General features: G+C 36.6%; 1 protein-coding gene across 1 annotated transcript; it reads right to left on the bottom strand.

Annotated features, from left to right (window-relative positions):
- Window positions 1-9,412: 9,412 nt before the first annotated feature.
- LOC116176153 lies at window positions 9,413-10,855 on the bottom strand. Its single transcript, XM_031494628.1, has one exon. The coding sequence runs from the start codon at window positions 10,853-10,855 to the stop codon at window positions 9,413-9,415; it is 1,443 nt and encodes a 480-aa protein (XP_031350488.1).

Raw genomic sequence — 10,855 nt, 5'->3', positions numbered from 1 at the left:
CCACTTTATATTCAACGTAGCTCTTACAGGAAATGGTGTAGGCGCAACGTAATATTTGGCATCCCACAAAAGAAAACTTTCTCGGAAAGGACTCAATTACCGATATTGCAATGGAACGGTTGCAAATGGCGTTCGGGAAAATCGCGTACAACCGCTAATTATAGTAGTCTGCTTCCGGGCCGTTGCTTTACTAACTAAATCACTGTTAGAAACAAAATGTGTATCTTATGCACCCTGTGTTTTCCTTCTAATTAAAAGTCTTGACAGACTCTCGAGAACACTTTGATTTAGGGCGAACGCGCTATCTGTTGCTTGTTTACGAATTCTGTAGAGGGCGATCTATAATTGAATGCGAAATTGTAAGGCCCACCGTTGCTTTAACGTAATTCGCAATGAGAATAATTCTCCCCATTTTCCATTTGTTTTACTTAAAAGTCTTACGAAAGGATATTATCTTGTAAGCAAATGAGTATTGCGGTTCCCTTTCTCATAACTTTCATGTCGACAATTGAAAGGGGACGGCGGCTTTTGGAAATATTATGTAGGGGATGTTATTGAGAGCTATAAGGTCGTTTCCATAATGCAATTAGCTTTAACATCTAATTTCTTTCACGTGTTTTTATGTAAAAACCAGGTTTCGTGCAGATTTCAAGAGCCAACGTGCTCCTTTATGGTTGGTGGTTTGCCTTCGTAATCCTGGGCCCAGGGATATTTGCTGCCCCCAGGAAAACTCGCTGCCAGATGTGCTAGAAAATTTGCTTTAGCGTTTGTTCATGGAATATTCGCCCAGATTTTGTTGTTTGTCTTTTATAAGAACTTACACCGTGCTTGTTTTTCTTTATCTCAAACTTTAAATTTTCTATGTAATCGTAATCACTAAGTGCAAATTTTATTTGATTAAAAAAAATCTTAGATACCTATTTACCTCACTTGTTTTATAAAATTCTGATTTTTCTACAATAGGTACTTCGTTTCATAGTTTTCTTCTCCAACCACTTTATATAATTTCGACTATTGTAATATTGTAATATTTGCAGTTTTGGTATAGCAGTTTGAATGTTGAAAAATGGGTAATGTAAAACTTGAACACAGAAGCATTACAAAATTTTTCACTAACGAGTATACAGGCCCAAAAATAATCCACGAACGAATGATTACCGTATATGGTGAGAATCGGGGTCTAGAATCCGTACAAGGGCTGATCCGATAGATATCTAATAAGTCAAATGGAAAAGAACAGACGATACAAAAAACAAACTTGTTCCCTAGCCACATGAATTTGCCACACAAATTTGGATCTGTTGTTGAAGATTCCAGTGAGACATCCAGGTTTCAGTGTCAGTGATGGTTTGGAATAAAATATTAATATCTTATTCTCAAACAAGATATTGCTATTTTTTCCAAAATCATTTGATTAACGTTGAAATATGTATAGTATATTATTAATAGTATCACTGCGACCTTCCACATGGACAAAGGATCACATAAGAGGAATGTGTTCTGAAAAACTCCCCTAAAAAGGGCCATTTAATTAACGGCGATGTTTATAAAGAGACTATTAAAATCCTTAAAGCCTTTATTCGAGAAAAAATCCCTCAGAATGTTTGCCAATATGACCACACTGCTATATACTACAATTTCAGGGCGGTAGTCGTGTACAAGGCTAAAAAAGTTCCGCAAGTTATTGATGAATGCGGCTTCCACGCATTAAGACATCTGCCCTGTAGTTCGGATATACTATGTACTGATACTGAAACTAATATAAATAATAATAACTAACATAAAGTAAAATACAATGTATGCATTCATATTTCATGCCATCAGTGCGAATGCTTCAAATACAAAATAAAATACACCCTATGATATTCGAGTATCGCACAAAAAACAAAATCACCGGGCACCAGGGCCGTAGCCAGATTAGTTTCTAAGAGCGGGCAAATAAATCTGCAGAGCGGGCAGGCGAAATATTGCTGTGTTTTGCTGAAGGAATTCGTTTTTAGCGCAATCCACGAAAGTGCTTGTTCACATATCCGTTCATCTGCGTGTCGTTCCGTACTATAGCTCAGTCCCTGACTCAGTCCCTAGACCTCGTATCGACTATCAAAAATTAACTTTGGCATTCATCACCTGTTATTGCTCTAAATTGGTCAAAATTATTATTTATGCACCAATTTTGTTGGGGAAAAGATCAAACTCGATTGCTCGATGACCAAGAAATTCAAAAACCAAAATATTTTTATCCAAAGGATGTCAAAATCGTTATTTATGCATCGATTTTCGTGGGAAATTCAATTGCGCAATGCTCAAGAAGTGGTCCATGTGTATTTTTGTTCACAAAAAATGTCAAAATCGTTATTTAGGTACCGATTTTCTTGGGAAGAAGAACTCGTATCGACTTTTGGTTTTCGCTATAAGAAAGCTTATGCTTCCAGATGGAGGACTATCAAGAATTAATTAGTATCCATCACTTTATTACCCAATATCGATCTAAATCCTTATTTATGCACCAAATTTGAGAAAAAAACCAAACTCGATTGCTCGATGCCCAAGAAATGTGTCTGGAAGTCATTTATAGATCTCTCCTCGGATCTGTCTTATGCCTGTACTACGTATTGTAGGTGGTAAAAAAGATAATAAATTGATAATAATACAGGGTGTGTTTTTTTTTCATTGTCACCATGGGGATCTCGTACGAGATGCAAAGTTGCTTAAATGGGCGCACACTTTCATGCTGATTAATTTTCCCTTTCAAAGTTTCTTGTAGCTCTACAAACAGCGAAATTCTGTCAAACAAACTGAAAAATGTCGTTTTCGAAGAAGCGCTGAAGTTATTTAATAATAGAAAACTATTACATCTATCTTTCAACCTAAAAAATTTTAATCAATATCGCCACTTAAAATGGTTGAAGTTTTTTATCTCTTGTTTTGTTAATTTTTTTAAAGAAATTTTGATTATTTATGAGCATGTTACATTGTGTTATTTTAAGCAGATTTTAAGATCGGGCAAAGTGGGTCCCAAGAGCCGGGCACTAAAATTTTGCGGGTAGTAACTTAACTTTGCTTACATCTAGCCGTAAATTGCTCCAAACACAAAATAAGAAATCACCTTATTAATTTTTACCCTCTTGATTCTCCCAAAAGTCTCAGTGCGATTGCTTTCCGAGAACCAATCTTGTTAAAATAGCGGTGTAACTGCCCAATGAATTTTCCTTGCGTAATATTGAGGAAATCCAAAATCATAAAGAAAAGAGGAAGCCAGAAGTAAGAAGTAAGAAACCTAAAAATGATTATTCAAAGTCAAAAGGTGATGCGAAATTTTTGGCACGTTTCGTTATTTATTTTTATTTATTTAGCAAAATAACAAGAGAAACACTTCACTAAACTTATACAGCACCAATAAATCCCAAAAAGGAAGCAAAAATTGCCGAGTACAAAGAATGGTTGAATCAAGCTTTTTTGTACAAAGGAGTGCGTGCGCTGAAAGGAATTAAAGAAAACTCTGTACGACCACCGTCGGCGAAACAAAGAACTATTGTAGTACGAAATCTATAACACTTGGAACAAATTTACTACAGGAACAACTTACATCTTTAAACTAGTGCATTACAAAGTAAGTACCTGGCGTAAGAATAGCAAATTTAGATTAGAGCGAAAATAACGTAACAAGATGCCACTTCTCTAAGTTCTCGGGCCAGAAGTACTGAACTTGACACAGGTGCAGTGTGCATCTGAACGTTTCCCTGATTGCCAAGGAAGCGACACGGTTTTAAGAACCTATAGAGGGAACCGGTGAAATCAAAGTATTAAAGTTCACACTATTCTGCACCATCTAAATCTTTAAACGACCCCGTGAAATATACCAATCAACCTACTACTTTAATTACTCTATTCTACAATAGTAAGTATGAAATAACAATATTATATAATTGCTTCTTATACAAAAGTAATTAAATTAGTTTAATTAGTTTCATAATAACCTTTATCGCCAGTGGATCACTTTTATATGTCAATCAAAATAATTAATCTTTAAGAGGCTCTAGCTACACGAAAGTGAAATGAGACTCATTTTTTAAAATTATATTTTGTACTTTTTTTTAGTTGTTCTGTAATGATTATAATTTTTTTGTCATAACGCCTTCGGTTTAATAAGTATTTTTTTGTTTTACTTGATAGGCCACAAAAAACTCCACTTAAAAGTGGAGTTGGTATAGACTCTTTAAATGAAGAGTTTTTCGTAACTTAAAAGAAGTCTCCGCATTTTTAAAACTGCTAAAAAGCTTTTACTGAAATTTATGAGCATTCTGAATATAAATATACCTAGGCTCATTTATTTGCGCCAATCATGAAAGTTAAAGGTTTCCACAATGTAAGTGAAAACTACGTGGGAATGTAAGTAGATGCTTCTTGTACTAGTCAATTGGTCTGGTATAAAGGCATTGCGTCTCGTAAATGAGTCATAAAACTTGATGGAAATGTTACGGGCAAATGTGACCTGAACCACAATGTAAGGTAGGGATTTTGTGGTATACTTTACATAAAAATTTACAACCATATATTCACTGTGCAATTACGTTAGGTATAAATATGAACGCTGTAATGCAAGATTTTATAAAATGGGCTTAGAGATACGTAGGAGTATTTTGTTCTGTTGAATGTAATGGTAGACCTCAGCATAATTCAAATTGGCTTTTTTTACAAATGGGAATTTTTATATTTCAGACTTGAATGTATCCCTCGTCATTCTTTTGATTTTTCCATACAATTACGTGCAACTACCAGCCTACATCAAGTTCGCGTTTCGCTTACTTATTCCAGAAAATCAAACCAACTAGAATATATTAATTAGATGCTTCCCCCTTCCAGCAGAAGGCAAGCGAATGTAACAAGTTTTAATTGAAAAGTCTTCCATTGATTTCAAAGCGGCTTAATGTACTAATAAAAACTTTTGCGGAGCCATCAAGTACACTTTTTCGTTCGCCGAGGGGTCGCTTTTCGCGTGTATAGAATTTTACGTCACGGGACATTTAAAACTTTAAATGAAGTGCAATTACATAGGGTTCTTTATTGTAATATTAAAGTACTAAATGAACATAAGTCTTGTTTCTGTCTAGGGATTTACGTCGGATTACATCGAAGCTGCTTTGCCGGATCGGCGCAACCATGAGAAGAATAATCTATGATGGTATGCCGACAATAAGCGCACATAAAGAGATTATAGACTTTAGCGGTATTACTAGAATTATTTATATTTAAAGCAACCTCATAATATGAAAAAGAGATGAGATTTGATTGACTTGTTTTCCTTTAGTGAGCAGTAAAGGTGCAAAAGTTTTTGTACTTAGTGCCTAGAGAATGAGGACTGCGAATTATACAGTTACGCTACTGCATAGTAACTAAGTAACGGAAGTAGTCAAAGTATTAATGAACACTGAGAAAAAGAAGTGTGAGATGTAAGTCGCAAAAGGCATCATTGAAGTTGCAGGAAACAAGAAGGAGCGATGCAGGAATTAAAAAATAAATGGTAAACATGGAAGGAAACTGTACATTGAAAAAATGTATAAAAAACTGAAAATATGTAAGCTAGAAAAATGAAGGAATTATCTCAGGAATAATATATAATAATGAATAGGAAAAGGAATATTCTGAATTATAAATTGCCGGGTACGTCGAAGAACTGGGATTTTATATTCAGGCTCTGTTTAGGTTGTAGTTTTCTTATTAGTATTAGACTGGATCGTAGGTAGGTAGTGTGATAATTTAGATTAAATTGTATAGTAGTGTTTTAATGAATTTATAGCTTAGAAAGACATGATACCTTTAGGTTTCTGAAAAGGGAGCGCATGTTAATAATTGCGGTTTTGTAAAGTACCGTTTTAATGTAATACAGAAAGCCACTTACGTGTGTCTTCTGCAATTCGGGTTGTTTATTTTGGAACTTTGTTAGAAACGACGTTTGTAAAGTACCTCTTGGAGATCTATGCGGTTTTCTAAAATCCTCTTGTAATTTGAAACTCAGTTTTTTACCGTTTAAACGCATTCTTATCGCTAATAAATTAAATCAATCTTTTAACAAAAGTAATAAAAGAGCCAATAAATTAAAACAGAACTGTCACTTAAATGATTTAGCAAAGCAAAACTGATAACAAAGTAAACGATGAATGTTTGACATTTAATAATAATTCTATGAATCAATTTTTAAAAAAAAACAAACCACTTGGATACAACTAGAAACGCAATAATCACTTTGTGTTTAAACGTAAAGACCCGACCAGAATAATTAAATAATTTGAGAAGAAGATTGTAATAACAAAAATGACCCGTCATTAATTCAGGTGTCTGGACCAAACATGAATGTTCACATTAACATTGTTTACATAACATTATATAAATTGCAGGTTTTGAAAAACCCCATATTCGGTATTTTTCCATTATTGATTTAAGGGGGTCGTTTCACATAGTAAAATAGAACGTGCCACGTATAATCTTCTTTCTAATACTCATATAAAAATCTCGTGTCAAAGTGTTTGTCTGACATGAGAGGTGAGGCGGCGCAGGCGCCTAAATCAAGCGCATTTCCCATATACAGACAACGATAATAATCGTTAATAACTTCCCAAAGATGGTACGAAGTTCGCGGAGTCTGCTGGTATTGTAGTAAAAATGTTGGGTACTGGATATTCTAATAAATATGACTGTTTGTATTTTAGTTAATTTTTTTTCAATACGTGGACTGAAGGACCATAGCCATATGTTTTGTGGTTTAAATGCTAATTACCGCCGAACCATACAAATACTTCAACCAAAGTTGGGCACGTACCTGGCGTGGCTGAGTTGCTGATTTCGGTGAGCTGCTGTACCGGCTGAATGGGGGCCCCCAAAGATGATTTCGGTTTTTCACTTTTTCAATGAATAAAATGCACGTGAAAAGTGAAAACTCGTTCATGCTTTACTGGTTCGCACATAGCACTCGAATGTCGCCCTTCTCTCTTCATTTTTAAAGTGTTTTCGCGACTCCGCCCGAGTGCCCGATTGTACTTGTATGATTTTAAAATTACGCGCCGAAACAACTGAGGTTTAAACATTTTTCCGCCCACTAAAACGGATGTTTTACAAATAGAAATGCATAATTATAACACAATTACCCACAAGGAAAAAAAAAATCAACTAATAGAATTTTTAAACTAAATTCCCAAGATTTGCTCTTGTAAATATTTCCCCTTACCAAAAAAAAAAAAAATTTTTCATTTGAATTTAGGACATTGCACAACAAACAACATATCTATGGTTGGTACTTATTTATTGATCTTGAGTAGGTAAGGGACATAATTTAATAACAGGACGCTTAAACAGTCCGTTTTGTGTCCTTACCGTGACAACTCGTGTTTGGCCGTCTGGGCCTGAATGTAATTCAACTATGCGGCCTAATGCCCAATGCAAAGGTGGCTTGGTGTCATCCTTTATTAAAACCAAAGTATTTAATTTAATTTTTACAGAAGGATCTGTCCACTTAGTGCGCTGTTGTAGGGTGTTCAAATACTCAAGTTTCCAACGTCTCCAGAAATCAGATTGTAGTCTTTGTATCAATTGCCATCGAGATAAAGTGTTTAATTTTAAATTTTCAAGATTCTCATCTGGACAAGAATTTAAGGGTTCAAGAGTTAGAAAATGTCCTGGAGTTAATGAAATTAAGTGGTTAGGGTCGGAGCTTTGCGCACAAAGAGGACGCGAATTTAAATGGCTTTCGATTTGTGTCAAAAGTGTCGACATTTCTTCAAATGTCAAAAGTTGCTGACCTATTACACGTACTAAATGAGATTTCACTGATTTAACGCCGGCTTCAGCCAGACCATTAAAATGTGGGGCGCCTGGTGGGTTGAAGTGCCATCTAATTTGCAAAGATTCTGAGGCGAATTGAGATAATTTTTCTAATTGGTTTCTAGCTCCTACAAAATTTGTACCACAGTCGCTGAAAATGTTGGTGCATTTCCCGCGCCGTGCAACGAAACGACGAAACGCAGCTATGAAGGCATCCGATGTTAAGTCCGAAACCAGTTCAATATGGATGGCTTTAGTAGTACAACAAACAAAAATGCACACGTAAGCCTTCATGACCTTCGCACCTCGGTGCCTGCCCATAGTTATTTTTAATGGACCTGCGTAATCTAAGGCAACTTGAGAGAAACATTTTAATTGGCAAATTCGAAAGGAAGGTAAATCCCCCATCAATGGGGTAAAGGTTTTAGGTTTTACCCTAAAACATTTTACACATTGTGATAACACCTTTTGGATTGCTCGACGAGCTGATAATATCCAAAATTGTTGTCTAAGAAGATAATGCACGGTATTTAACCCCACATGTAAATGTTTCCGGTGCATATTTTCAATAAGTAAATGCGTTAATCTGTGGTTTCGAGGAAGAAGGTAAGGATGTTTTGCATCAAAAGAAAGATCGGAGTGCTTTAGACGACCGCCCACTCTGAGGCATCCGTCTGCATCGAGAAAAACAGCTAACTTGCGAAAAGGTTTCGGTATTAAGGCCTGAGTCCTAAGTTGTGAAATGACATCCGAAAAAGAACAACTCTGGACATGCCTGATTAAAATTCGAAGAGCATTTTGATTTTCTATTTCCGTAAGTACACCCCAATGATCTCTTGACTTGGCCTTAGTGTTGCTAGTAAATCGAAGTACGTAACCAATTATATGTTGAATTTTAAGTATAGACGAAAATTTGGTTACTAAACAATCTAATGGGTTAGGATCCAGCGTAACAGCGAATGTGCAGGTTTTTTGTTCGGATAGAGCCACCGATTTTCCCAGATTGGATCCATCCATTGGCACAAGATCCCATTCAGCTCGAGGAAGTAAAATCCAAGGAGGACCTTGAAACCATAAGGGATGATTTATTAGGTTGCTGGGTGTTAAACCCCTACTAGCGCAATCTACTGGGTTTTCCCCAGAACTAATATGATACCAGGGTACCGTGGGTATGGTTTCCTGAACTTGGCTAACCCGATTTGCAACAAAGGTTTTCCATTTGTGCGGCGAGCTGGATAACCACGCTAAAACTACTTGAGAATCCGTGAAAGCCAACACTTCATTGATAGAAATTAGCTTGCTAAGAAGGTCAATAATAAATTTAAGCAACTCTGCCAACAAGGCAGCACCCAATAATTCTAATCGTGGAAGGCTGACCGTCTTAAGAGGCGCGACTCTACTTTTTGCTATAATTAAAGAAGATTTTACGGTGTCATTTGGTAATTCAATTCGAAGATAAACTGCACAAGCATAGCCTTTTTCTGAAGGATCGCAGAATCCCAAAAGTTGACACCTTTGTAGTTTTTCGGCAAAGATAAAACGCGGTAATGAAATTTGTGATAACCTCGGAAGTTCCAGTTTAAACTGCACCCAAATATCACAAATTGGTTTGGCCAGGAATCTCGTCCCAACCTATGCCAGAAATCCAAAGTCGCTGCATAATGTGTTTTGCCAAAAATGTTACCGGGGAAAGGAAGCCTAAAGGGTCGAAGATTCGGGCAATTTCTGACAAAATATTCCTTTTCGTAGGGGGTTTATTAGATGGACTATGGGAAAACGAAAACTTGTCGACAGAGGGGTTGTAAAGAAGACCAAGAACTTTTATATTACTAGAAACCTCTCTATCAAACGAAACGGGAACTTGACAATCGGCAGCAGCTAAAGACGACAATAATTTAAAATGGTTGCTAGCCCATTTCCTCAGCTCAAACCCACCGGCTTTAAGCAGGGCAATTATCTCTTTCTGTAAGGCCAAAGCAGATTCCAGAGAGTCGCTGCCAGCACAGATATCATCCATAAAAGTATTATTCAAAAGAATATCAGCAGCGTTCGGATACTTAGATCTCTCCTGTTTTGCCAGCTCTTTCAATGTTCTAATTGCCAAATAAGGGCTGGAGGTGACGCCAAAAGTAACCGTGTTGAGACGATATTGCTTTATGGGATCATTCGGATTAAACCGCCAAATTAGCCTCTGATAATCTCGATGTTCAGGCGTAAGTTGTATTTGCAGATACATTTGTTTAATGTCGGCCAGAAAAATTATAGGAAACACACGAAATTTAACTAAGATTCCAGAAAGATCAGCTTGCAATTTTGGACCGGGAAGCAACGTATCATTCAGACTGATTCCCTTGGAACCTTTTGCTGAGGCATTAAAAACGACACGGACCTTACTAGTGGTTTTTTCTACCTTAATCACTCCGTGATGAGGCAGATAACAAGAGTGTATTGGCTTGGGTTCGTCAGAAGCAATTAGAGTCATGTGCCCATTTTCCAAATAATTTCTCATGAATTCCGAATACAAGTTATACAACTCAGGGTTTTTAATTAAACGAGTTTCTAAAGATTTAAAACTACGGTATGCTATGGTGAATGTGTCTCCCAGATCGGGCTCACTATGACGAAAGGGTAAAGATACGATAAAACGACCCGAGGGGTCTCTGGACACAGTTTTTCGATAGATCTCTTCACACTTTTCTTCCTCCGGAGCTATCTGTGGTTTCGCTGCGATTGCTTCCAATTCCCAAAATTTTCGAATATCACTATCAAGGGAGGAATCAAATGAAGAAAAATAAGTTTGCAAATGAACGGAAGGCGTTAACACCTCTTGAGCTTTTCCTAGAAGAACCCAACCAAATACAGTTTCTAACGCAGTGGGTTGCCCTGGTTGTCCTAAAACGCGACCTTCCTTTAGGATACGAGCAAAAGCTTCTGCACCTAGTAAAAGATCTACTGGTGCTGGGATGTGGAATCGATCGTCACCCAACTTTAAATTGGATATATGCGACCAACTGTTGGTATTTATAATGTGAGAGGGCAT

This window comes from Photinus pyralis, unplaced genomic scaffold, assembly GCF_008802855.1.
Source record: "Photinus pyralis isolate 1611_PpyrPB1 unplaced genomic scaffold, Ppyr1.3 Ppyr1.4_LG7, whole genome shotgun sequence".
In the NCBI taxonomy this organism is placed as follows: domain Eukaryota; kingdom Metazoa; phylum Arthropoda; class Insecta; order Coleoptera; family Lampyridae; genus Photinus; species Photinus pyralis.
The sequence above is the reverse complement of the archived record's forward strand: the minus strand, read 5'-3'. Positions and strand labels throughout refer to the sequence as shown.